The sequence below is a fragment of the Borostomias antarcticus genome, assembly GCF_949987555.1.
Source record: "Borostomias antarcticus genome assembly, chromosome: 9".
NCBI lineage: Eukaryota > Metazoa > Chordata > Actinopteri > Stomiiformes > Stomiidae > Borostomias > Borostomias antarcticus.
Genome location: NC_140242.1, coordinates 19,832,544 through 19,859,221, shown reverse-complemented (window position 1 = coordinate 19,859,221; position 26,678 = coordinate 19,832,544). Strand labels below are relative to the sequence as shown.

General features: G+C 49.0%; 2 protein-coding genes and 1 pseudogene across 3 annotated transcripts; all 3 read right to left on the bottom strand.

Moving 5' to 3' along the window:
- Positions 1-653: 653 nt before the first annotated feature.
- LOC311313170 (tubulin alpha-1D chain-like) lies at positions 654-2,390 on the bottom strand (the record flags this gene model as incomplete). The annotated part of the gene is made up of 3 exons (XM_084443242.1): positions 654-1,628; positions 1,937-2,085; positions 2,210-2,390. The coding sequence occupies 3 exons, from the start codon at positions 2,388-2,390 to the stop codon at positions 654-656; spliced, it is 1,305 nt and encodes a 434-aa protein (XP_084299368.1).
- Positions 2,391-8,227: 5,837 nt separating this feature from the next.
- On the bottom strand, positions 8,228-9,962 carry LOC311313334 (tubulin alpha-1D chain-like; the record flags this gene model as incomplete). The annotated part of the gene is made up of 3 exons (XM_084443458.1): positions 8,228-9,202; positions 9,509-9,657; positions 9,782-9,962. The coding sequence occupies 3 exons, from the start codon at positions 9,960-9,962 to the stop codon at positions 8,228-8,230; spliced, it is 1,305 nt and encodes a 434-aa protein (XP_084299584.1).
- An 11,630-nt stretch (positions 9,963-21,592) lies between these two features.
- LOC311313271 (tubulin alpha-1D chain-like) lies at positions 21,593-23,326 on the bottom strand (annotated as a pseudogene). Its single transcript has 3 exons — positions 23,146-23,326; positions 22,873-23,021; positions 21,593-22,566 (listed from the first exon to the last, which is right to left on the bottom strand). The product of its transcript is annotated as a tubulin alpha-1D chain-like (transcript).
- Positions 23,327-26,678: the final 3,352 nt, after the last annotated feature.

Here is a 26,678-nt window from a genome sequence, read left to right as displayed (position 1 = left end):
GTTTTTTTGCTTCCCTCTGGAATATGTAGGGGTCGTATGCCCACCTCCCCTGTTCACTGTAAAGCGCAGTGTGTTGCCTCTGGTTATGAAATGCGGTATAGAAATAAAGCTTTGATTGATTAAGGTCTATTGGACGTGTTCAAGCATTCCGAGAGGCAATGGTGATTAAAGTAGGTATACTCTGACTAAAGTGGGTATACTGTAGCAGAAATCTTAGTTTAAATTAGTGACATTTAAAAAAGTGGATATACTTTGGGTCCATGGATAAAGGTGTACTCCATATACCCTCCACTGCACCACTGATGAGAGGTACACATCAATGATTTAATGGGGGTGGTTTCATTGTTCATTTGCACTGTCATTTTATTTGCACTGTCCCGTCTTGTCCTTGCACCCTGTCTAATGTTGTGTACCCATCAGTGTTATGCACCAGGTGACCAGAACAAATCCTACTTCCAAGTATGTGTAAAAACTACCTGGTAATAATCTGATTCATTCATAGACGGTGGTCTAAAATTAACAATTCACACACAATGAAGGTATATGCATTTTATTTTCACTACACCACAGAACAGGTAACAGTGGTCAATGTGGAAGCAGGGAATGTATCCGTCTTCCTGAATTCATCTGGAATGTTAGATGGCATTGACCCTTCAGTACTCCTCTTCCTCCTCTTCCTCTCCCACGCTGTCTGTGCCCACCTCTTCGTAATCCTTCTCCAGGGCGGCCATGTCTTCTCTGGCCTCAGAGAACTCTCCCTCCTCCATGCCCTCTCCCACGTACCAGTGCACGAAGGCTCTCTTGGCGTACATCAGGTCAAACTTGTGGTCCAGCCTGGCCCAGGCCTCAGCGATGGCGGTGGTGTTGCTCAGCATGCACACAGCCCTCTGGACCTTGGCCAGGTCTCCTCCAGGGACCACTGTGGGGGGCTGGTAGTTGATGCCCACCTTGAAGCCAGTGGGACACCAGTCCACAAACTGGATGGAGCGTTTGGTCTTGATGGTGGCGATGGCGGCGTTGACGTCTTTGGGCACCACATCACCGCGGTAGAGCAGGCAGCAGGCCATGTACTTGCCACGCCTGGGGTCGCACTTCACCATCTGGTTGGCTGGCTCGAAGCAGGCGTTGGTGATCTCCGGGACAGAGAGCTGCTCGTGGTAGGCCTTCTCTGCAGAGATGATGGGCGCGTAGGTGACCAGGGGGAAGTGGATACGGGGGTAGGGCACCAAGTTAGTCTGGAACTCAGTCAGGTCCACGTTGAGGGCTCCGTCGAAGCGCAGGGACGCAGTGATGGAGGAGACGATCTGGGCGATGAGGCGGTTGAGGTTGGTGTAGGTCGGATGTTCCACTTCCAGGTTACGCTGGGAGATGTCGAAGATGGCCTCATTGTCCACCATGAAGGAGCAGTCCGAGTGCTCCAGGGTGGTGTGGGTGGTCAGGATGGAGTTGTAGGGCTCCACCACGGCTGTGGACATCTGTGGAGCCGGGTAGATGGAGAACTCCAGCTTGGACTTCTTTCCGTAGTCAACAGACAGACGCTCCATCAGCAGGGAAGTAAAGCCGGAGCCGGTCCCTCCTCCAAAGCTGTGGAAGATGAGGAAGCCCTGCAGTCCAGTACATTGATCCGACTGGGGAACAAGACAATGATCATTAGTCTATTTAATTATTATTAGTCTATTAAATGAACAACAAAAGGTGCAAGTCAAGATTTCAATGTAGACTAATCAATACTACAACCACAGAGCTTTTAGAAAGGTGCCAAAAAAATATAACACTCGCCCCCCCCCCCCCCCCCAAAAAAAACCTACCCCAAAAATCACCCCTCAAAATATATGTTTGGTTGTTTGGTTCTCAGGGGGGGAAGGAAGGTAACATTTTACAGTAGTAGTGAATTCAAATGGGGCCTGACAGCAGTTGGGCACGATCTTAAACGCACCATTTTACGCAGCCTTTCCAACACAGAGTCCACGATCTCCTTGCCGATGGTGTAGTGCCCACGAGCGTAGTTGTTGGCAGCGTCCTCCTTGCCACTGATGAGCTGCTCAGGGTGGTACAGCTGACGGTAGGACCCATTTCTTACCTCATCTAAAAATATCAAATACAAGTTAACCCAAGGACATGTTTGCAGAATTGAGTATTGTGTGATGAGGAAATGAGAACATTACTGTAACAGTCCAGAGGAAACCTGCAGACAAATTGCTTTTCTTACCCACAACCGAAGGCTCCAGATCAATGAAGATGGCCCTGGGAACATACTTCCCAGTACCAGTCTCATTGAAGAAAGTACCAAAGCTTGAGTCATTGGGAGAAATGCCACTGGATGCAGAGACTGTCCCATCAGGCAGGATGCCATGCTCCAGACAGTAGAGCTCCCAGCATGAGTTGCCCATCTGGACACCTGCTTGACCGATGTGTACTGAGATGCATTCCCTCTACCAAGGAAGACATGGTCGTTTTAGTTTGACAAGGATAGAGATACTCCTATCGGAGAAACACCTACAAGTGGTTGTGTGTAACTAATACAAGACTTGCAGCATTACAAATTAATTAAAACCCCATTTAATTCTTTAAAGAAGGCAGTACTCCTGATAAATCAGTGAGACACAAAAAGCTCACACTTCCCAAACTATAATGAAGTATAATAATGAACTTACCACCATTTTGCTACAGAAATGTTACCCTTACAAACTGACTCTCAATAGCCATAGACTGTAAAAAGATTTAACCGTTGGCCCCAAACAGCTTAATCAATCCATGAAGCACATGCCACAATCCGGCTCACCTTTAAACACTAATAACCAGTTTGATTGTTTTCACCTGCTTTTCTGGCCACAGCAATCAGGTGTGATGGGTGTGGTTTCCAATGACAGGCTTGTTTGTGAGGATCAGAACTGAGCAGTCGGTTATCAGCACAGATCCCTTCCCATATCCCATTGCATTGTCAGACAATTGTGTCCAACTTGCGCCGACCGTTGGCTGTGTGAATTCTAAATTCATGTCTATCAGCTGTGGCTGATTTCTTCCTCTCTGTGCCAGGAGCTGCTGCCAGGGCCCAGGCTGTGCCACTGCATACACGGCAAACTGGAACTCACCTGCTGCTGTACCATCTAATGACCACAAGGTGTCGCCATTCACTGCAGAATGAGGGGGTTCCCATGATTGAGTCTGTCCCCCCTTTAGGACAAATCAAATCAAACTTGCATTTCATACACAGAGGCAGCACAATGCGCTTTACAGAGAGCAATGGGGGGGGGGCATAGGTCTCACCCCTACATACTCCAAGGAAGCATAAAAACAGTTTCACGCGGGGGCCAGAAAGGTGAGCTGTAAAAAAGTATTCCCTGAACTCTCTCAACTAGACGAACGAGCAAGCTCCTGGAATATGTTTGTCTTGACTAAGAACATTTACAGAGCGATTAACATGGGCTAAATACTTAATAGAAGAGATATGACTATCAGTAGAGAATACAAATAGTTACAGAGATGTTGCCTACATGGTAGGCCATTATGTGCTAGCTATCACTGTAGTGTCTGATATGATATTTAAGTGAATCATATAACAAAGCACAGTAAGCACTTAGCAGAACAGGCTCATAGCGAATGCCGCAAAGCAGAGGTGGGGAGATAGAAAGCAGCGAGTCAAGAGTAAAAAAGGGGTAAGATTGGCTGGATGCAAATATATTTCTACTGTTCAACAGTTCAAAACATTCAAACAGGAGAAGAATTAATCAAACTCAAGGGGAATAAAATATAAAAATAAAATAAATGTAGCTTTAATATGTTTTTTCATTTGTAAAATAATTTTAAATTATCCCGGTGTCATAATACATTTTCATATTAAAAGTATCTCCGTGTCCACTACAGTGGAAGTGGTGTAAAATAAAATAAAATAAATAATTATATAATTCTAAATGTTTGTGCGTGGCTGGCCAGCCGCGCAGCTAGTATAGCATTTGTCGGGTTATCACTCCCTCCCTCCCTCCCTCTTTCCCTCCCTCCCTCCCTTACTCCCGACAATGTTGGCCTGCATCTCTCTGTTGGCACCACAAGAGGCAGTAGTCCCAGCATACCAAAATCAAGAAGGACACCAAAATTAACCCGCCGATCTCCACTGCACAAGTAGAGTAGTGGTGAGAGCATTGGACTCCCACCCAGGAGACCGGGAGTTCACGACCCGGTGGGAAAGACTTCATGGGACTATACCCCAAACCTCCACATGTTCATCCTTTCACTCCAACCTTTACCCCCTGCCTTATAGGTCAGGGCCGCGTTTCCCAGAGGCATCGTTAAGGCATCGTAGCGCTACGTGCTTCTTAAGAACATCGTTAGGTCCAACTCTAGGTGGCGATTCGTTTCCCAGAACCTTCTTAAGCCAAGGTATACCTTGGCTACGAAGGCTCTGGGAAACAGCTCCACCCAAGGTACATCGTAAATCGCCCTTACGATGTACCTTCCGAAGATACATCGTTAGCCCTCCTTGGAGCCGAAGCGCTGTTTCCCAGAGCCTTCTTAGCCAAGGTATACCACAGCCAAGGGATACTTTACGTAGGGCAGTCGGACCCCATCGTAAGCTGTCCCTTGGCGATGCGCTCCGTTCATCCCGTTATAGTTTTAGCTCGATTAGAGCAAAATTACACTTTTAAAAAGGAGAGTTGCAATACACAGCAATACAAATCTATCCTACCTGCGCGATTCACATCATTAGTGTACACAAAATACAATTAACTTGAATGATGAAAATAATGTCATGGAGCCTACAGAACACATCATGGGAATGTTGTTTTTAAAACTTTTATTGAGCCAAGCAAAATATACGGACTATCCATAGCCTAATATAATCCACTTTGTGAACAACAACAACATTTTCTTATGTAAAGGGATAATTTGATGACATGACTTTTCTGGCTGTCTTTATATATTGTCAGACAGATATCCTGGCGAATTGATTAATCCAATGAGGCCATCTAGATGAATAGTCAAATATCCTCACACACGCTCCAGAATATTGTAGAAAGCCTTCCCAGAACAGTGGAGGCTGTTATAGCTGCACAGGGGGGACCAACTCCATATGATGCCTATTCATTTAGAATGGGATGTCATGAAAGTTGTAATGTGTAGGTGGCCCAATACTGTTGCCCTTGTAGTGTACTTTGCTAACAGATTCACAGTATTTAGTGATCTTACAAATGCTGTTTGTTATATTGTGTGCCTTCTTCAAAACCTCTACTGTTGTAATGTGGCAAGAAACGACAAATATACAGGATAAAGGGAACTTGTTTAATATTGGTTGGGAAAAAACATGGGCAGGTTTGTTCTTCAGACTTTTGTCCTGTAACAGGCTGTCTTTTTCCGGGGTGGGGTTGTTAGACCCATGCCCAACCCCCAACCTGGAGGGCCAGTTGTTGCTTTTCGTCTGGCCTCTACCCTGAACCTGCCCGGCATGGTTGAACCTGCTGGGGGGTGACCCCCCACCAATATAGCCTTCATGGTCATGGAGGCACACAAGCCTTCCCATCACGACAAGGTAGCAACACCTAGGAAGGATGAGTGGTGTGGTGAGTGTATGTAGTGTGTGTGCGCAGTGTACTGTAGTGGGTGGGCAGTGTGTGGTAAGTGTATGTAGTGTGTGTGGTGAGTGTGTGCAGTGTGTCTCAGGCATCTGCATCATCTGCAAGGGAGGAAAATTCAATTAGCAACATTGAATGGAATGCATGCAGTGTGGGAATAGACAGAGTATACAAAATACACACTTAGCCTACCTGGAGTTGGCAGAATGATGGGCACTGATATGGAGGGCCACACAAACTGTGCCTCCGCTAGGGCCTGCTGCCTGTTCTGCAGGTCCAGCCTCTCACGCTGCACACCCAGCCTCTGCCTCCCCACCTCCAGGAGCTCCTCGCTGCAGTCGCACCTCGCATCCGTTGTGTTCAGCTGCCTCTCACGGGGGGCGGGGGGGGGACGTCATGGGGTGCGTGGGGGGAGGGGGGAGAGCGTGTCGACGGGGTGGAGCAGTCTGACTGCGCTGGGGTCTCCTCTCCAGAGGACTGGGAGGCTTGGGGTGATTCAGCTGAGGACTGGGAGGCTTGGGGTGATTCGGCTGAGGACTGGGAGGCTTGGGGTGATTCAGCTGAGGACTGGGAGGCTTGGGGTGATTCAGCTGAGGGCTGGGAGGCTTGGGGTGATTCAGCTGAGGGCTGGATGTTGGAGGGGCCCTCTCCAGACTCCAAATCAAGGCCACCAGTGATGCCTTGGAAGGCTGTGAGGCCGATGATCGATAGGGCCTTCTCCTCCTCCGGGGTGAGGGGAGGCACGGTGCTCTGCCTCTCGGCGCACTGCCGCCCCCCGGCTTTTGGCCTGACTGGGGAAGTCCTGCCATTTCTTGCTGACGACTGTCCACTCCCTGGGTGGCCCAGGAGTCTTCTTCAATGGGCTATATGCACAACTCTAGTAGGCTACTTCCTGAAATTAGACATGCTTCTTTATTTCCTGTCTTACACTATTGGATGAAATGATTATTCAGGAATTCCTGAATAATCATTTCATCCAAAGTGTAGGACAGGAAATAGAGAAGCATGTCTAATTTCAGGAAGTAGCCTACTGGAGTTGTGCATAGGCCCTACTGGTAGCCGCCAAACAGGACGGCCTTCGGTTGCTCCACCTCGTCCAGCATGATCACTAGTTATTCTTTGGTGAACGCTATCACACGCTTCCTCTTCATATCTGCCATGTCGCTCAATATGTGCAGTTACCCTTGTTTTTTTTTATAGGCCACATGCGTCCACACCGGTGCCTGATAGATTCAATTAGTCATCGTATCCGCGCGAATTCTAACGTGGGAATGCTACTGCCACAGGGGCAATTTATATGGGCATTATACCTTTGTTTGTATGATAACTAAATCAGTGGTCATTTTGCTATCATCATTGCCTATCATCATAAAAGTATTTTTTCCTGGCCTTTCAAGACATCCTCGACGGGGCTTATATGTCCCGATCCGATCCATGCTCTTTCTTGGATATTTTATTTGATGTAATGTAATTTGATGTATGAATTGTGACTATCACGAGGTCTCGCTTTGACTCTTAAATACATTAGCAGATGAGCTTTCGGAGGCATAGCTTCCTTTTTGGTAATATGAAGTTCCCGTTATAGTAGTTGTTATAGTTGTTTTTTTTCCCTTTACTCATTCTACTCTCCACCCCTCCAGATTACGGTTTTGTTTGCTGCTCTTTTCCTGGACTGACACACGGCTTCCCCGACCCATTCTCACCGGACCTCGACCACGGCTTGGATTACGTTTTCTGGACTTTGTTTGTTGATCGATTGACCCCTGCCTGAACTTGACTACCCTTTTGCCTTGCCCTCTGTACTGCCGCTTTTATATTAAACCGCCCTCTGGGCTTGGAACTGTCCGTCTGTGTCCGTGGTCCTGCGTTTGGGTCAGCTAGCCAACCAGCCCCCTTACAGAAATGTTCTTAGCCGGTAGACAAACATACTCCAGGAGCTTGCTCGATCGCCTTGAGGGGTCAGGGAAGAATTTGTTACAGCTCACTTATCTGGCCCCGGGTGATACCGTTTTTTTGCTTCCCTCTGGAATATGTAGGGGTCGTATGCCCACCTCCCCTGTTCACTGTAAAGCGCAGTGTGTTGCCTCTGGTTATGAAATGCGGTATAGAAATAAAGCTTTGATTGATTAAGGTCTATTGGACGTGTTCAAGCATTCCGAGAGGCAATGGTGATTAAAGTAGGTATACTCTGACTAAAGTGGGTATACTGTAGCAGAAATCTTAGTTTAAATTAGTGACGTTTAAAAAAGTGGATATACTTTGGGTCCATGGATAAAGGTGTACTCCATATACCCTCCACTGCACCACTGATGAGAGGTACACATCAATGATTTAATGGGGGTGGTTTCATTGTTCATTTGCACTGTCATTTTATTTGCACTGTCCCGTCTTGTCCTTGCACCCTGTCTAATGTTGTGTACCCATCAGTGTTATGCACCAGGTGACCAGAACAAATCCTACTTCCAAGTATGTGTAAAAACTACCTGGTAATAATCTGATTCATTCATAGACGGTGGTCTAAAATTAACGATTCACACACAATGAAGGTATATGCATTTTATTTTCACTACACCACAGAACAGGTAACAGTGGTCAATGTGGAAGCAGGGAATGTATCCGTCTTCCTGAATTCATCTGGAATGTTAGATGGCATTGACCCTTCAGTACTCCTCTTCCTCCTCTTCCTCTCCCACGCTGTCTGTGCCCACCTCTTCGTAATCCTTCTCCAGGGCGGCCATGTCTTCTCTGGCCTCAGAGAACTCTCCCTCCTCCATGCCCTCTCCCACGTACCAGTGCACGAAGGCCCTCTTGGCGTACATCAGGTCAAACTTGTGGTCCAGCCTGGCCCAGGCCTCAGCGATGGCGGTGGTGTTGCTCAGCATGCACACAGCCCTCTGGACCTTGGCCAGGTCTCCTCCAGGGACCACTGTGGGGGCCTGGTAGTTGATGCCCACCTTGAAGCCAGTGGGACACCAGTCCACAAACTGGATGGAGCGTTTGGTCTTGATGGTGGCGATGGCGGCGTTGACGTCTTTGGGCACCACATCACCGCGGTAGAGCAGGCAGCAGGCCATGTACTTGCCACGCCTGGGGTCGCACTTCACCATCTGGTTGGCTGGCTCGAAGCAGGCGTTGGTGATCTCCGGGACAGAGAGCTGCTCGTGGTAGGCCTTCTCTGCAGAGATGATGGGCGCGTAGGTGACCAGGGGGAAGTGGATACGGGGGTAGGGCACCAAGTTAGTCTGGAACTCAGTCAGGTCCACGTTGAGGGCTCCGTCGAAGCGCAGGGACGCAGTGATGGAGGAGACGATCTGGGCGATGAGGCGGTTGAGGTTGGTGTAGGTCGGATGTTCCACTTCCAGGTTACGCTGGGAGATGTCGAAGATGGCCTCATTGTCCACCATGAAGGAGCAGTCCGAGTGCTCCAGGGTGGTGTGGGTGGTCAGGATGGAGTTGTAGGGCTCCACCACGGCTGTGGACATCTGTGGAGCCGGGTAGATGGAGAACTCCAGCTTGGACTTCTTTCCGTAGTCAACAGACAGACGCTCCATCAGCAGGGAAGTAAAGCCGGAGCCGGTCCCTCCTCCAAAGCTGTGGAAGATGAGGAAGCCCTGCAGTCCAGTACATTGATCCGACTGGGGAACAAGACAATGATCATTAGTCTATTTAATTATTATTAGTCTATTAAATGAACAACAAAAGGTGCAAGTCAAGATTTCAATGTAGACTAATCAATACTACAACCACAGAGCTTTTAGAAAGGTGCCAAAAAAATATAACACTCGCCCCCCCCCCCCCCCAAAAAAAACCTACCCCAAAAATCACCCCTCAAAATATATGTTTGGTTGTTTGGTTCTCAGGGGGGGAAGGAAGGTAACATTTTACAGTAGTAGTGAATTCAAATGGGGCCTGACAGCAGTTGGGCACGATCTTAAACGCACCATTTTACGCAGCCTTTCCAACACAGAGTCCACGATCTCCTTGCCGATGGTGTAGTGCCCACGAGCGTAGTTGTTGGCAGCGTCCTCCTTGCCACTGATGAGCTGCTCAGGGTGGTACAGCTGACGGTAGGACCCATTTCTTACCTCATCTAAAAATATCAAATACAAGTTAACCCAAGGACATGTTTGCAGAATTGAGTATTGTGTGATGAGGAAATGAGAACATTACTGTAACAGTCCAGAGGAAACCTGCAGACAAATTGCTTTTCTTACCCACAACCGAAGGCTCCAGATCAATGAAGATGGCCCTGGGAACATACTTCCCAGTACCAGTCTCATTGAAGAAAGTACCAAAGCTTGAGTCATTGGGAGAAATGCCACTGGATGCAGAGACTGTCCCATCAGGCAGGATGCCATGCTCCAGACAGTAGAGCTCCCAGCATGAGTTGCCCATCTGGACACCTGCTTGACCGATGTGTACTGAGATGCATTCCCTCTACCAAGGAAGACATGGTCGTTTTAGTTTGACAAGGATAGAGATACTCCTATCGGAGAAACACCTACAAGTGGTTGTGTGTAACTAATACAAGACTTCCAGCATTACAAATTAATTAAAACCCCATTTAATTCTTTAAAGAAGGCAGTACTCCTGATAAATCAGTGAGACACAAAAAGCTCACACTTCCCAAACTATAATGAAGTATAATAATGAACTTACCACCATTTTGCTACAGAAATGTTACCCTTACAAACTGACTCTCAATAGCCATAGACTGTAAAAAGATTTAACCGTTGGCCCCAAACAGCTTAATCAATCCATGAAGCACATGCCACAATCCGGCTCACCTTTAAACACTAATAACCAGTTTGATTGTTTTCACCTGCTTTTCTGGCCACAGCAATCAGGTGTGATGGGTGTGGTTTCCAATGACAGGCTTGTTTGTGAGGATCAGAACTGAGCAGTCGGTTATCAGCACAGATCCCTTCCCATATCCCATTGCATTGTCAGACAATTGTGTCCAACTTGCGCCGACCGTTGGCTGTGTGAATTCTAAATTCATGTCTATCAGCTGTGGCTGATTTCTTCCTCTCTGTGCCAGGAGCTGCTGCCAGGGCCCAGGCTGTGCCACTGCATACACGGCAAACTGGAACTCACCTGCTGCTGTACCATCTAATGACCACAAGGTGTCGCCATTCACTGCAGAATGAGGGGGTTCACATGATTGAGTCTGTCCCCCCTTTAGGACAAATCAAATCAAACTTGCATTTCATACACAGAGGGGGGGGGCATAGGTCTCACCCCTACATACTCCAAGGAAGCATAAAAACAGTTTCACGCGGGGGCCAGAAAGGTGAGCTGTAAAAAAGTATTCCCTGAACTCTCTCAACTAGACGAACGAGCAAGCTCCTGGAATATGTTTGTCTTGACTAAGAACATTTACAGAGCGATTAACATGGGCTAAATACTTAATAGAAGAGATATGACTATCAGTAGAGAATACAAATAGTTACAGAGATGTTGCCTACATGGTAGGCCATTATGTGCTAGCTATCCCTGTAGTGTCTGATATGATATTTAAGTGAATCATATAACAAAGCACAGTAAGCACTTAGCAGAACAGGCTCATAGCGAATGCCGCAAAGCAGAGGTGGGGAGATAGAAAGCAGCGAGTCAAGAGTAAAAAAGGGGTAAGATTGGCTGGATGCAAATATATTTCTACTGTTCAACAGTTCAAAACATTCAAACAGGAGAAGAATTAATCAAACTCAAGGGGAATAAAATATAAAAATAAAATAAATGTAGCTTTAATATGTTTTTTCATTTGTAAAATAATTTTAAATTATCCCGGTGTCATAATACATTTTCATATTAAAAGTATCTCCGTGTCCACTACAGTGGACGTGGTGTAAAATAAAATAAAATAAATAATTATATAATTCTAAATGTTTGTGCGTGGCTGGCCAGCCGCGCAGCTAGTATAGCATTTGTCGGGTTATCACTCCCTCCCTCCCTCCCTCTTTCCCTCCCTCACTCCCTCCCTCCCTTACTCCCGACAATGTTGGCCTGCATCTCTCTGTTGGCACCACAAGAGGCAGTAGTCCCAGCATACCAAAATCAAGAAGGACACCAAAATTAACCCGCCGATCTCCACTGCACAAGTAGAGTAGTGGTGAGAGCATTGGACTCCCACCCAGGAGACCGGGAGTTCACGACCCGGTGGGAAAGACTTCATGGGACTATACCCCAAACCTCCACATGTTCATCCTTTCACTCCAACCTTTACCCCCTGCCTTATAGGTCAGGGCCGCGTTTCCCAGAGGCATCGTTAAGGCATCGTAGCGCTACGTGCTTCTTAAGAACATCGTTAGGTCCACCTCTAGGTGGCGATTCGTTTCCCAGAACCTTCTTAAGCCAAGGTATACCTTGGCTACGAAGGCTCTGGGAAACAGCTCCACCCAAGGTACATCGTAAATCGCCCTTACGATGTACCTTCCGAAGATACATCGTTAGCCCTCCTTGGAGCCGAAGCGCTGTTTCCCAGAGCCTTCTTAGCCAAGGTATACCACAGCCAAGGGATACTTTACGTAGGGCAGTCGGACCCCATCGTAAGCTGTCCCTTGGCGATGCGCTCCGTTCATCCCGTTATAGTTTTAGCTCGATTAGAGCAAAATTACACTTTTAAAAAGGAGAGTTGCAATACACAGCAATACAAATCTATCCTACCTGCGCGATTCACATCATTAGTGTACACAAAATACAATTAACTTGAATGATGAAAATAATGTCATGGAGCCTACAGAACACATCATGGGAATGTTGTTTTTAAAACTTTTATTGAGCCAAGCAAAATATACGGACTATCCATAGCCTAATATAATCCACTTTGTGAACAACAACAACATTTTCTTATGTAAAGGGATAATTTGATGACATGACTTTTCTGGCTGTCTTTATATATTGTCAGACAGATATCCTGGCGAATTGATTAATCCAATGAGGCCATCTAGATGAATAGTCAAATATCCTCACACACGCTCCAGAATATTGTAGAAAGCCTTCCCAGAACAGTGGAGGCTGTTATAGCTGCACAGGGGGGACCAACTCCATATGATGCCTATTCATTTAGAATGGGATGTCATGAAAGTTGTAATGTGTAGGTGGCCCAATACTGTTGCCCTTGTAGTGTACTTTGCTAACAGATTCACAGTATTTAGTGATCTTACAAATGCTGTTTGTTATATTGTGTGCCTTCTTCAAAACCTCTACTGTTGTAATGTGGCAAGAAACGACAAATATACAGGATAAAGGGAACTTGTTTAATATTGGTTGGGAAAAAACATGGGCAGGTTTGTTCTTCAGACTTTTGTCCTGTAACAGGCTGTCTTTTTCCGGGGTGGGGTTGTTAGACCCATGCCCAACCCCCAACCTGGAGGGCCAGTTGTTGCTTTTCGTCTGGCCTCTACCCTGAACCTGCCCGGCATGGTTGAACCTGCTGGGGGGTGACCCCCCACCAATATAGCCTTCATGGTCATGGAGGCACACAAGCCTTCCCATCACGACAAGGTAGCAACACCTAGGAAGGATGAGTGGTGTGGTGAGTGTATGTAGTGTGTGTGCGCAGTGTACTGTAGTGGGTGGGCAGTGTGTGGTAAGTGTATGTAGTGTGTGTGGTGAGTGTGTGCAGTGTGTCTCAGGCATCTGCATCATCTGCAAGGGAGGAAAATTCAATTAGCGACATTGAATGGAATGCATGCAGTGTGGGAATAGACAGAGTATACAAAATACACACTTAGCCTACCTGGAGTTGGCAGAATGATGGGCACTGATATGGAGGGCCACACAAACTGTGCCTCCGCTAGGGCCTGCTGCCTGTTCTGCAGGTCCAGCCTCTCACGCTGCACACCCAGCCTCTGCCTCCCCACCTCCAGGAGCTCCTCGCTGCAGTCGCACCTCGCATCCGTTGTGTTCAGCTGCCTCTCACGGGGGGCGGGGGGACGACGTCATGGGGTGCGTGGGGGGTGGGGGGAGAGCGTGTCGACGGGGTGGAGCAGTCTGACTGCGCTGGGGTCTCCTCTCCAGAGGACTGGGAGGCTTGGGGTGATTCAGCTGAGGACTGGGAGGCTTGGGGTGATTCGGCTGAGGACTGGGAGGCTTGGGGTGATTCAGCTGAGGACTGGGAGGCTTGGGGTGATTCAGCTGAGGGCTGGGAGGCTTGGGGTGATTCAGCTGAGGGCTGGATGTTGGAGGGGCCCTCTCCAGACTCCAAATCAAGGCCACCAGTGATGCCTTGGAAGGCTGTGAGGCCGATGATCGATAGGGCCTTCTCCTCCTCCGGGGTGAGGGGAGGCACGGTGCTCTGCCTCTCGGCGCACTGCCGCCCCCCGGCTTTTGGCCTGACTGGGGAAGTCCTGCCATTTCTTGCTGAAGACTGTCCACTCCCTGGGTGGCCCAGGAGTCTTCTTCAATGGGCTATATGCACAACTCTAGTAGGCTACTTCCTGAAATTAGACATGCTTCTTTATTTCCTGTCTTACACTATTGGATGAAATGATTATTCAGGAATTCCTGAATAATCATTTCATCCAAAGTGTAGGACAGGAAATAGAGAAGCATGTCTAATTTCAGGAAGTAGCCTACTGGAGTTGTGCATAGGCCCTAGGGGAGAGCGGGGCGCGTCAGACCATTTTTTGCCTTAAGCTTATTTATTTAAAAATTATTTCGGTTTTATTATGAATTTTGCTATACATGTATACCTATATCTGTTGGCTACAAAAGGACATCAAAACGAGGTTTCCAGCACTTACCAGTTTCTTGCAGTTTTGCCAAAAGTGGCGGATGTGAAAACGGTCCAACGCGCCTCATGGGTGAGGCGCGTTGGACCACGTAGTGGGACGCATTGGACCAATATAGTACATTGCCTTAAAAACCCATGCAAATAACATTATCTTCTGACAACTATATGTTATGTGCTACATACATGCTTTTTCACTACCTGCATGCATTATTTATACTGTTAGGTATTTATTATGTATAGGCCTAATAATGTCATGTTCTATACGATATTTGCTCCTATATTTAGTATTTTATCGTGTCTATTCAGAGTAATTCATTGGTTTCAGAATGATCTAATTCGAACTATTATTCTCATTGGTTGGTTTAGTCATGTGCCAGGTTAAAGGTGAGACATTCTGATCGCCATTGGTTACTCCGCACATGCAGCTCATGCTGCTACAAACACACGTGAACGCTACACACACATTGGGGACAGGATAAAAGAAGTTAAAGCATAAGTTAAATTATGAAGTTAAATCATAAAGCCCCAGACGAAGAAGAGTCTGACGCTAGCGTTTTGAAGTACACCAATTGTTTTAAATGGCCGATCACGCACCAAAAGCTTCCAGTGCGTTTGCGGCTTAACCCGTTCTAGCCATAATGAACCTATTAAAATCGTGATAAATGCACATGAATAGCCTATCTCAATTGCAAGTGAATAAAATAAAGTATCCCAGTACCTAAAAAATGCAAAAATAAAACAAGTGGGGGTGTCTCACAATGTCACTAACTTGACTAAAGTCCCACAAATGCATGATCATTGAATGTGAGGCGCGTTGGACCACAGTGGTCCAAAGCGCCCCATCTACCAGAGGCTAGCTATCTGGCTAGCTGTCACTCAGTGGTATGTAGCATGAAACACGAAAATTATTCTATCTTATAGCCACTCAAACAGTGATTAAAATGATATATGTTTGGATTCTGTGACATGTATACACAAGGTATAAATCAAAAAACACTAGCATAAAAAAAAATTACTTACATGGGGTAAAAATAGATGATCGCCAGGAAAATGTTTAAAGATTTTCAAATACTCCCGCCGACTTCAGGATAGGTTGACGTGACGTAGAGAGGTGTGTTCACCAAAATATGTCCTTGTAGCTACAACAGATCACCTTAAAAGCCCAGTGGTCCGACGCGCCTCATGCTCCAATGCGCCCCGCTCTCCCCCTGGTAGCCGCCAAACAGGACGGCCTTCGGTTGCTCCACCTCGTCCAGCATGATCACTAGTTATTCTTTGGTGAACGCTATCACACGCTTCCTCTTCATATCTGCCATGTCGCTCAATATGTGCAGTTACCCTTGTTTTTTTTTATAGGCCACATGCGTCCACACCGGTGCCTGATAGATTCAATTAGTCATCGTATCCGCGCAAATTCTAACGTGGGAATGCTACTGCCACAGGGGCAATTTATATGGGCATTATACCTTTGTTTGTATGAAAACTAAATCAGTGGTCATTTTGCTATCATCATTGCCTATCATCATAAAAGTATTTTTTCCTGGCCTTTCAAGACATCCTCGACGGGGCTTATATGTCCCGATCCGATCCATGCTCTTTCTTGGATATTTTATTTGATGTAATGTAATTTGATGTATGAATTGTGACTATCACGAGGTCTCGCTTTGACTCTTAAATACATTAGCAGATGAGCTTTCGGAGGCATAGCTTCCTTTTTGGTAATATGAAGTTCCCGTTATAGTAGTTGTTATAGTTGTTTTTTTCCCCTTTACTCATTCTACTCTCCACCCCTCCAGATTACGGTTTTGTTTGCTGCTCTTTTCCTGGACTGACACACGGCTTCCCCGACCCATTCTCACCGGACCTCGACCACGGCTTGGATTACGTTTTCTGGACTTTGTTTGTTGATCGATTGACCCCTGCCTGAACTTGACTACCCTTTTGCCTTGCCCTCTGTACTGCCGCTTTTATATTAAACCGCCCTCTGGGCTTGGAACTGTCCGTCTGTGTCCGTGGTCCTGCGTTTGGGTCAGCTAGCCAACCAGCCCCCTTACAGAAATGTTCTTAGCCGGTAGACAAACATACTCCAGGAGCTTGCTCGATCGCCTTGAGGGGTCAGGGAAGAATTTGTTACAGCTCACTTATCTGGCCCCGGGTGATACTGTAGTGACTACATTATAGGTTTGTGTTCCCCTCTCTCTGGGTTGTCTAGTGGGTGGGAACTGGGATCTGGCGCGAGGTGCCAGGGGGACTAGTATTGCTGTTGCAACTTCCTGTTCTCTACACATGTGTTTGGCAACTTGTCCTGCCACGCTTTGGGTTTTGGATTAAACAGTTGATGTTACGTTACCTACGTCTTTCCTTTTTCCTCCGGCACCACACTGGTGACCCCGACGTGCGTTTTTGTTAACATTATTGTGTACAAAAAACAAGCGACTGAACAGTCTGCAAAATGGCCGGCCGAGGAAGACGTTCGAACCAACGGCAGCAATCACCATCCCCTGTCAGAGTGACGCATGGTGCGCACGCTCCCACTCTAAAGCTTCCAGAGTTCTGGGACGCAACTCCTACTGCATGGTTTGCTATTGTAGAGGCTCATTTCAACAAAAGCAACATTGATGATGACGACGACAGGTACAACCATGCTGTGGCAATGTTGGGCAGCTCCACTGCGGCTCGAGTGGTGGGGTTTTTGTCTGCCCCCCCGACGACGGACAAATATGAGCGCCTCAAGGCCCTACTCCTCGACACATTTGAACTGTCCACTGCTGAGAGGGTCCGTCGCCTATTTGACATGTCGGACTTGGGAGACGAGAGGCCCTCTGCGCGTATGGAGAGGATGCTCAACCTGCTCGGTACGGAAGACCCCATGATCCTTTTCACAGAGCTGTTCATGCGCACACTGCCTGCTCCAGTCAGGATGGCGCTAGCTAATACCACCATCGTAGGACCCCGCGCCCTAGCCAGGGAGGCGGACCGGTTTGTCTTGGCCATACCTCAACGGTCCACTGAACTGCTCGCTCCCGTGGCTGCCCCACCACCGGATCGTCGCAGGAGGATGAAGGACGACGCCAGACCCTCCGGCCAGCAGGGTAACGCCGCGGGCCATTGCTTTTACCATGCCACATTTGGCGCCAAGGCCAGGCGTTGTCGCTCACCTTGCACCTTCGGACCGACGGGAAACGGCGGAGCCAGCGCTCGGTAGTGGCCCTGAGCGCTGGCGCCACCAACAGGCTGCTCTTCATACACGACACCGTCTCCGATCGTAAGTTCCTTTGCGACACTGGCGCACAGTGGAGCATCATTCAGGCAGGGGGATCGGACGTGGCAAAGGGGGAGCACGGTCCTAAATTGGCGGGCGCAGACGGCACGCCTATCCGTACTTACGGCATCAGGGCAGCGGACGTGTGCTTTGAAGGCCAACGCTTTACGTGGGACTTTGTCGTCGCAGCTGTCACGTTTCCCCTCCTGGGCGTAGACTTTCTGTGCGCCCACAACCTGTTAGTTGATGCGGGGAACAGGCGCCTGGTCAACTCACAGACTTTCGCTTCCTTCGCCTGTACTCAGGGGGAGGCGGTCTACAGCGGGCTGTCCAACACGCTCGCCGAAAGCGACCAGTACCTTCGGCTGCTCGCCGAATTCCCCGACCTCGCTAAGCCCACCTTCTCTGCGCCCACGGTGAAACACGGTGTGGAGCATCACATTGAAACTACTGGACCTCCCCTCCACGCCAGGGCCAGACGCCTCAACCCGGAGAAGCTGGCTGTCGCCAGGGCGGAGTTTGCACACATGGAGCAGATTGGCATCGTTAGGCGCTCAAACAGCCCCTGGGCATCTCCCCTGCACATCGTCCCCAAGCCAGATGGCGGGTGGCGCCCATGTGGGGATTACCGCCGCCTCAACGACGCATCAAAGCCGGACCGCTACCCCGTCCCCCATATCCAGGACTTTTCTGCGCACCTGGCGGGCAAGCATTTCTTCTCCAAGGTAGACCTGGTACGGGGGTATCATCAGGTGCCGGTGCACCCCGAGGACGTCCCGAAGACTGCCGTCGTCACGCCTTTTGGACTATTCGAGTTCCTGCGGATGCCGTTCGGCCTGAAGAACGCGGCGCAGACCTTCCAACGCCTCATGCACTCGGTGCTCCAGGACCTGCCTTTCCTGTTCGTCTACCTGGATGACATCCTTGTCGCGAGCACCACAGAGGAGGAGCACCTGTCCCACCTCCGGACCCTTTTCACACAGCTCAGTCAACACGGGCTGATTGTCAACCCAGCAAAGTGTGTCTTCGGACAGGATGCTATCGACTTTCTCGGGCACCGGGTCTCTGCGGAGGGTGTGACCCCCCTCCCCTCGAAGGTGGAAGCGGTTCTTGCCTTCCCGCGCCCCCAGACAGTCAGCGAGCTCAAGGGGTTCATCGGGATGGTGACCTTCTACTTTCGCTTCATCCGCCAGGCCGCCCACATCCTGCACCCGCTGTATGACGCCCAGAAGGGCAAGACTCTGAAGCAACAGATCGACTGGACAGCAGAGCGTGTTAAGGCCTTTCAGGACACAAAGGCTGCCCTGGCCTGCGCTGCCATGTTGGCCCACCCCTTGCCCTCGGCACCCACTGCTCTCACCACGGACGCCTCTGACTTTGCTGTGGGAGCGGTGTACGAGCAGTGGGTTGGAGATGCCTGGCAGCCCCTCGCTTTCTTTAGCCGCCAGCTGTCCCCCAGGGAGCGCAGGTACAGCACCTTCGACCGGGAGCTCCTCGGGCTGTGGCTTGCCGTCAGACACTTCAGGTTTTTACTGGAGGGCCGCGAGTTTACTGCCTTTGTGGACCACAAGCCGCTCACACACGCCATGTCCAAGGCAACGGAGCCGTGGTCCGACCGCCAGCAGCGTCAGCTCTCCTACATTTCCGAATTCACCACAGACATCCGGCACGTGGCTGGGAAGTCCAACGTGGTCGCAGATTGTCTCTCCAGGGCAGTGGTCGGAGCGGTCCAACTGGACTTGGACTATACCCACATGGCTGCGGATCAGGCCGCCGACCCCTCCGTCCAAGCTCTCATGTCGTCGGACACGGGGCTGCGCCTGGAGGAGGTACTCTTCAGTGATGCAGGGGCCACGCTCCTGTGCGACGTCTCCACGGGTCAGCCACGGCCGGTGGTCCCCGCCAACTGGAGACGCCCCGTCTTCGAGGCAGTGCACAGCTTATCTCACCCCGGTAGGAAACCGTCCTCACGGCTGGTGTCAGAGAAGTTTGTCTGGCACGGGCTCAAGAGGGATGTGAGGGCCTGGGTCGACACTTGCACTGCCTGCCAACGTGCCAAAGTGCATCACCATGTCAAGGCCCCCCTGGAACAGTTCTCTGTGCCGGAGCGGAGGTTCGACCATGTCAACGTGGACCTGGTAGGTCCCCTCCCCCCCTCGCACGGTTACACCTACCTCTTTACCATGGTGGACAGGACGACTCGCTGGGCGGAGGCTGTCCCGCTCTCCTCAACGACAGCCCCCGATCTGGCCCGGGCGTTCATCGCGGTGTGGGTCTCCCGCTATGGCACCCCTGCTGATCTCTCCTCTGACCGTGGCCCGCAGTTTACTTCAGAACTGTGGGCAGCGGTGGCAGAGAATCTGGGGGTCAAGCTCCACCGTACTACCGCCTACCACCCGCAGGCCAACGGACTGGTTGAGCGCTTTCATCGCTCCATGAAGGCCGCCCTTCGAGCCAGCCTCACGGACAGCAACTGGTTCGACAAACTGCCGTGGGTCATGCTTGGGCTCAGGACGGCGCCTAAGGAGGACCTCCAGTCATCTTCAGCCGAGCTAGTTTTCGGACAGCCACTGCGGGTTCCTGGTGACTTCATCCCCAAGTCCACGGAGCCCTGGTCCGCCTCCGCTCAGCGTGCCTCCCTGCTGGACAGCGCCAGGGCCTTCGCCCCGATCCCGACTACGCAGCATGGCGTCCCTGCTTCACGGGTGCCCCCAGAGCTGCACTCGGCGGGTTACGTTTTCATCCGCCACGACGGCCACAGGACTCCACTATGACCTCCCTATGACGGGCCCTTCCGTGTCATCAAGGCGGGTGCCAAGAACTTCATGGTTGACATGGGAGGTAAGCCTGAGTGTGTGTCTGTTGATCGCCTCAAACCGGCCCACTTGGACCTTGAGCTGCCCCCGGACTTGGCCCTGCCACCGCGCAGGGGCCGCCCTCCTGTCCTACCCCCCCTGCCGCGCTGTGGCCGTCCCCCCCTCCAACCTCCGGTCGTCGCTTCCCCCCGCACCACCCAACAAGAAGATGTGGCGGACAATGTCGCGCCTCCTCCCGCACCTCCTGACTTTACCTATAGTCGTAGGGGCCGGGCCATACGCCCTCCTCGCCATGAGGATTTTGAATATTGAGGTGAACACTGGGGGGGCTGGTGTAGTGACTACATTATAGGTTTGTGTTCCCCTCTCTCTGGGTTGTCTAGTGGGTGGGAACTGGGATCTGGCGCGAGGTGCCAGGGGGACTAGTATTGCTGTTGCAACTTCCTGTTCTCTACACATGTGTTTGGCAACTTGTCCTGCCACGCTTTGGGTTTTGGATTAAACAGTTGATGTTACGTTACCTACGTCTTTCCTTTTTCCTCCGGCACCACAATACCGTTTTTTTGCTTCCCTCTGGAATATGTAGGGGTCGTATGCCCACCTCCCCTGTTCACTGTAAAGCGCAGTGTGTTGCCTCTGGTTATGAAATGCGGTATAGAAATAAAGCTTTGATTGATTAAGGTCTATTGGACGTGTTCAAGCATTCCGAGAGGCAATGGTGATTAAAGTAGGTATACTCTGACTAAAGTGGGTATACTGTAGCAGAAATCTTAGTTTAAATTAGTGACGTTTAAAAAAGTGGATATACTTTGGGTCCATGGATAAAGGTGTACTCCATATACCCTCCACTGCACCACTGATGAGAGGTACACATCAATGATTTAATGGGGGTGGTTTCATTGTTCATTTGCACTGTCATTTTATTTGCACTGTCCCGTCTTGTCCTTGCACCCTGTCTAATGTTGTGTACCCATCAGTGTTATGCACCAGGTGACCAGAACAAATCCTACTTCCAAGTATGTGTAAAAACTACCTGGTAATAATCTGATTCATTCATAGACGGTGGTCTAAAATTAACGATTCACACACAATGAAGGTATATGCATTTTATTTTCACTACACCACAGAACAGGTAACAGTGGTCAATGTGGAAGCAGGGAATGTATCCGTCTTCCTGAATTCATCTGGAATGTTAGATGGCATTGACCCTTCAGTACTCCTCTTCCTCCTCTTCCTCTCCCACGCTGTCTGTGCCCACCTCTTCGTAATCCTTCTCCAGGGCGGCCATGTCTTCTCTGGCCTCAGAGAACTCTCCCTCCTCCATTCCCTCTCCCACGTACCAGTGCACGAAGGCCCTCTTGGCGTACATCAGGTCAAACTTGTGGTCCAGCCTGGCCCAGGCCTCAGCGATGGCGGTGGTGTTGCTCAGCATGCACACAGCCCTCTGGACCTTGGCCAGGTCTCCTCCAGGGACCACTGTGGGGGGCTGGTAGTTGATGCCCACCTTGAAGCCAGTGGGACACCAGTCCACAAACTGGATGGAGCGTTTGGTCTTGATGGTGGCGATGGCGGCGTTGACGTCTTTGGGCACCACATCACCGCGGTAGAGCAGGCAGCAGGCCATGTACTTGCCGCGCCTGGGGTCGCACTTCACCATCTGGTTGGCTGGCTCGAAGCAGGCGTTGGTGATCTCCGGGACAGAGAGCTGCTCGTGGTAGGCCTTCTCTGCAGAGATGATGGGCGCGTAGGTGACCAGGGGGAAGTGGATACGGGGGTAGGGCACCAAGTTAGTCTGGAACTCAGTCAGGTCCACGTTGAGGGCTCCGTCGAAGCGCAGGGACGCAGTGATGGAGGAGACGATCTGGGCGATGAGGCGGTTGAGGTTGGTGTAGGTCGGATGTTCCACTTCCAGGTTACGCTGGGAGATGTCGAAGATGGCCTCATTGTCCACCATGAAGGAGCAGTCCGAGTGCTCCAGGGTGGTGTGGGTGGTCAGGATGGAGTTGTAGGGCTCCACCACGGCTGTGGACATCTGTGGAGCCGGGTAGATGGAGAACTCCAGCTTGGACTTCTTTCCGTAGTCAACAGACAGACGCTCCATCAGCAGGGAAGTAAAGCCGGAGCCGGTCCCTCCTCCAAACTGTGGAAGATGAGGAAGCCCTGCAGTCCAGTACATTGATCCGACTGGGGAACAAGACAATGATCATTAGTCTATTTAATTATTATTAGTCTATTAAATGAACAACAAAAGGTGCAAGTCAAGATTTCAATGTAGACTAATCAATACTACAACCACAGAGCTTTTAGAAAGGTGCCAAAAAAATATAACACTTGCCCCCCCCCCCCCAAAAAAAAAACCTACCCCAAAAATCACCCCTCAAAATATATGTTTGGTTGTTTGGTTCTCAGGGGGGGAAGGAAGGTAACATTTTACAGTAGTAGTGAATTCAAATGGGGCCTGACAGCAGTTGGGCACGATCTTAAACGCACCATTTTACGCAGCCTTTCCAACACAGAGTCCACGATCTCCTTGCCGATGGTGTAGTGCCCACGAGCGTAGTTGTTGGCAGCGTCCTCCTTGCCACTGATGAGCTGCTCAGGGTGGTACAGCTGACGGTAGGACCCATTTCTTACCTCATCTAAAAATATCAAATACAAGTTAACCCAAGGACATGTTTGCAGAATTGAGTATTGTGTGATGAGGAAATGAGAACATTACTGTAACAGTCCAGAGGAAACCTGCAGACAAATTGCTTTTCTTACCCACAACCGAAGGCTCCAGATCAATGAAGATGGCCCTGGGAACATACTTCCCAGTACCAGTCTCATTGAAGAAAGTACCAAAGCTTGAGTCATTGGGAGAAATGCCACTGGATGCAGAGACTGTCCCATCAGGCAGGATGCCATGCTCCAGACAGTAGAGCTCCCAGCATGAGTTGCCCATCTGGACACCTGCTTGACCGATGTGTACTGAGATGCATTCCCTCTACCAAGGAAGACATGGTCGTTTTAGTTTGACAAGGATAGAGATACTCCTATCGGAGAAACACCTACAAGTGGTTGTGTGTAACTAATACAAGACTTGCAGCATTACAAATTAATTAAAACCCCATTTAATTCTTTAAAGAAGGCAGTACTCCTGATAAATCAGTGAGACACAAAAAGCTCACACTTCCCAAACTATAATGAAGTATAATAATGAACTTACCACCATTTTGCTACAGAAATGTTACCCTTACAAACTGACTCTCAATAGCCATAGACTGTAAAAAGATTTAACCGTTGGCCCCAAACAGCTTAATCAATCCATGAAGCACATGCCACAATCCGGCTCACCTTTAAACACTAATAACCAGTTTGATTGTTTTCACCTGCTTTTCTGGCCACAGCAATCAGGTGTGATGGGTGTGGTTTCCAATGACAGGCTTGTTTGTGAGGATCAGAACTGAGCAGTCGGTTATCAGCACAGATCCCTTCCCATATCCCATTGCATTGTCAGACAATTGTGTCCAACTTGCGCCGACCGTTGGCTGTGTGAATTCTAAATTCATGTCTATCAGCTGTGGCTGATTTCTTCCTCTCTGTGCCAGGAGCTGCTGCCAGGGCCCAGGCTGTGCCACTGCATACACGGCAAACTGGAACTCACCTGCTGCTGTACCATCTAATGACCACAAGGTGTCGGCATTCACTGCAGAATGAGGGGGTTCCCATGATTGAGTCTGTCCCCCCTTTAGGACAAATCAAATCAAACTTGCATTTCATACACAGAGGCAGCACAATGCGCTTTACAGAGAGCAATGGGGGGGGGGGCATAGGTCTCACCCCTACATACTCCAAGGAAGCATAAAAACAGTTTCACGCGGGGGCCAGAAAGGTGAGCTGTAAAAAAGTATTCCCTGAACTCTCTCAACTAGACGAACGAGCAAGCTCCTGGAATATGTTTGTCTTGACTAAGAACATTTACAGAGCGATTAACATGGGCTAAATACTTAATAGAAGAGATATGACTATCAGTAGAGAATACAAATAGTTACAGAGATGTTGCCTACATGGTAGGCCATTATGTGCTAGCTATCCCTGTAGTGTCTGATATGATATTTAAGTGAATCATATAACAAAGCACAGTAAGCACTTAGCAGAACAGGCTCATAGCGAATGCCGCAAAGCAGAGGTGGGGAGATAGAAAGCAGCGAGTCAAGAGTAAAAAAGGGGTAAGATTGGCTGGATGCAAATATATTTCTACTGTTCAACAGTTCAAAACATTCAAACAGGAGAAGAATTAATCAAACTCAAGGGGAATAAAATATAAAAATAAAATAAATGTAGCTTTAATATGTTTTTTCATTTGTAAAATAATTTTAAATTATCCCGGTGTCATAATACATTTTCATATTAAAAGTATCTCCGTGTCCACTACAGTGGACGTGGTGTAAAATCAAATAAAATAAATAATTATATAATTCTAAATGTTTGTGCGTGGCTGGCCAGCCGCGCAGCTAGTATAGCATTTGTCGGGTTATCACTCCCTCCCTCCCTTACTCCCGACAATGTTGATCTCTCTGTTGGCACCACAAGAGGCAGTAGTCCCAGCATACCAAAATCAAGAAGGACACCAAAATTAACCCGCCGATCTCCACTGCACAAGTAGAGTAGTGGTGAGAGCATTGGACTCCCACCCAGGAGACCGGGAGTTCACGACCCGGTGGGAAAGACTTCATGGGACTATACCCCAAACCTCCACATGTTCATCCTTTCACTCCAACCTTTACCCCCTGCCTTATAGGTCAGGGCCGCGTTTCCCAGAGGCATCGTTAAGGCATCGTAGCGCTACGTGCTTCTTAAGAACATCGTTAGGTCCACCTCTAGGTGGCGATTCGTTTCCCAGAACCTTCTTAAGCCAAGGTATACCTTGGCTACGAAGGCTCTGGGAAACAGCTCCACCCAAGGTACATCGTAAATCGCCCTTACGATGTACCTTCCGAAGATACATCGTTAGCCCTCCTTGGAGCCGAAGCGCTGTTTCCCAGAGCCTTCTTAGCCAAGGTATACCACAGCCAAGGGATACTTTACGTAGGGCAGTCGGACCCCATCGTAAGCTGTCCCTTGGCGATGCGCTCCGTTCATCCCGTTATAGTTTTAGCTCGATTAGAGCAAAATTACACTTTTAAAAAGGAGAGTTGCAATACAGCAATACAAATCTATCCTACCTGCGCGATTCACATCATTAGTGTACACAAAATACAATTAACTTGAATGATGAAAATAATGTCATGGAGCCTACAGAACACATCATGGGAATGTTGTTTTTAAAACTTTTATTGAGCCAAGCAAAATATACGGACTATCCATAGCCTAATATAATCCACTTTGTGAACAACAACAACATTTTCTTATGTAAAGGGATAATTTGATGACATGACTTTTCTGGCTGTCTTTATATATTGTCAGACAGATATCCTGGCGAATTGATTAATCCAATGAGGCCATCTAGATGAATAGTCAAATATCCTCACACACGCTCCAGAATATTGTAGAAAGCCTTCCCAGAACAGTGGAGGCTGTTATAGCTGCACAGGGGGGACCAACTCCATATGATGCCTATTCATTTAGAATGGGATGTCATGAAAGTTGTAATGTGTAGGTGGCCCAATACTGTTGCCCTTGTAGTGTACTTTGCTAACAGATTCACAGTATTTAGTGATCTTACAAATGCTGTTTGTTATATTGTGTGCCTTCTTCAAAACCTCTACTGTTGTAATGTGGCAAGAAACGACAAATATACAGGATAAAGGGAACTTGTTTAATATTGGTTGGGATAAAACATGGGCAGGTTTGTTCTTCAGACTTTTGTCCTGTAACAGGCTGTCTTTTTCCGGGGTGGGGTTGTTAGACCCATGCCCAACCCCCAACCTGGAGGGCCAGTTGTTGCTTTTCGTCTGGCCTCTACCCTGAACCTGCCCGGCATGGTTGAACCTGCTGGGGGGTGACCCCCCACCAATATAGCCTTCATGTCATGGAGGCACACAAGCCTTCCCATCACGACAAGGTAGCAACACCTAGGAAGGATGAGTGGTGTGGTGAGTGTATGTAGTGTGTGTGCGCAGTGTACTGTAGTGGGTGGGCAGTGTGTGGTAAGTGTATGTAGTGTGTGTGGTGAGTGTGTGCAGTGTGTCTCAGGCATCTGCATCATCTGCAAGGGAGGAAAATTCAATTAGCGACATTGAATGGAATGCATGCAGTGTGGGAATAGACAGAGTATACAAAATACACACTTAGCCTACCTGGAGTTGGCAGAA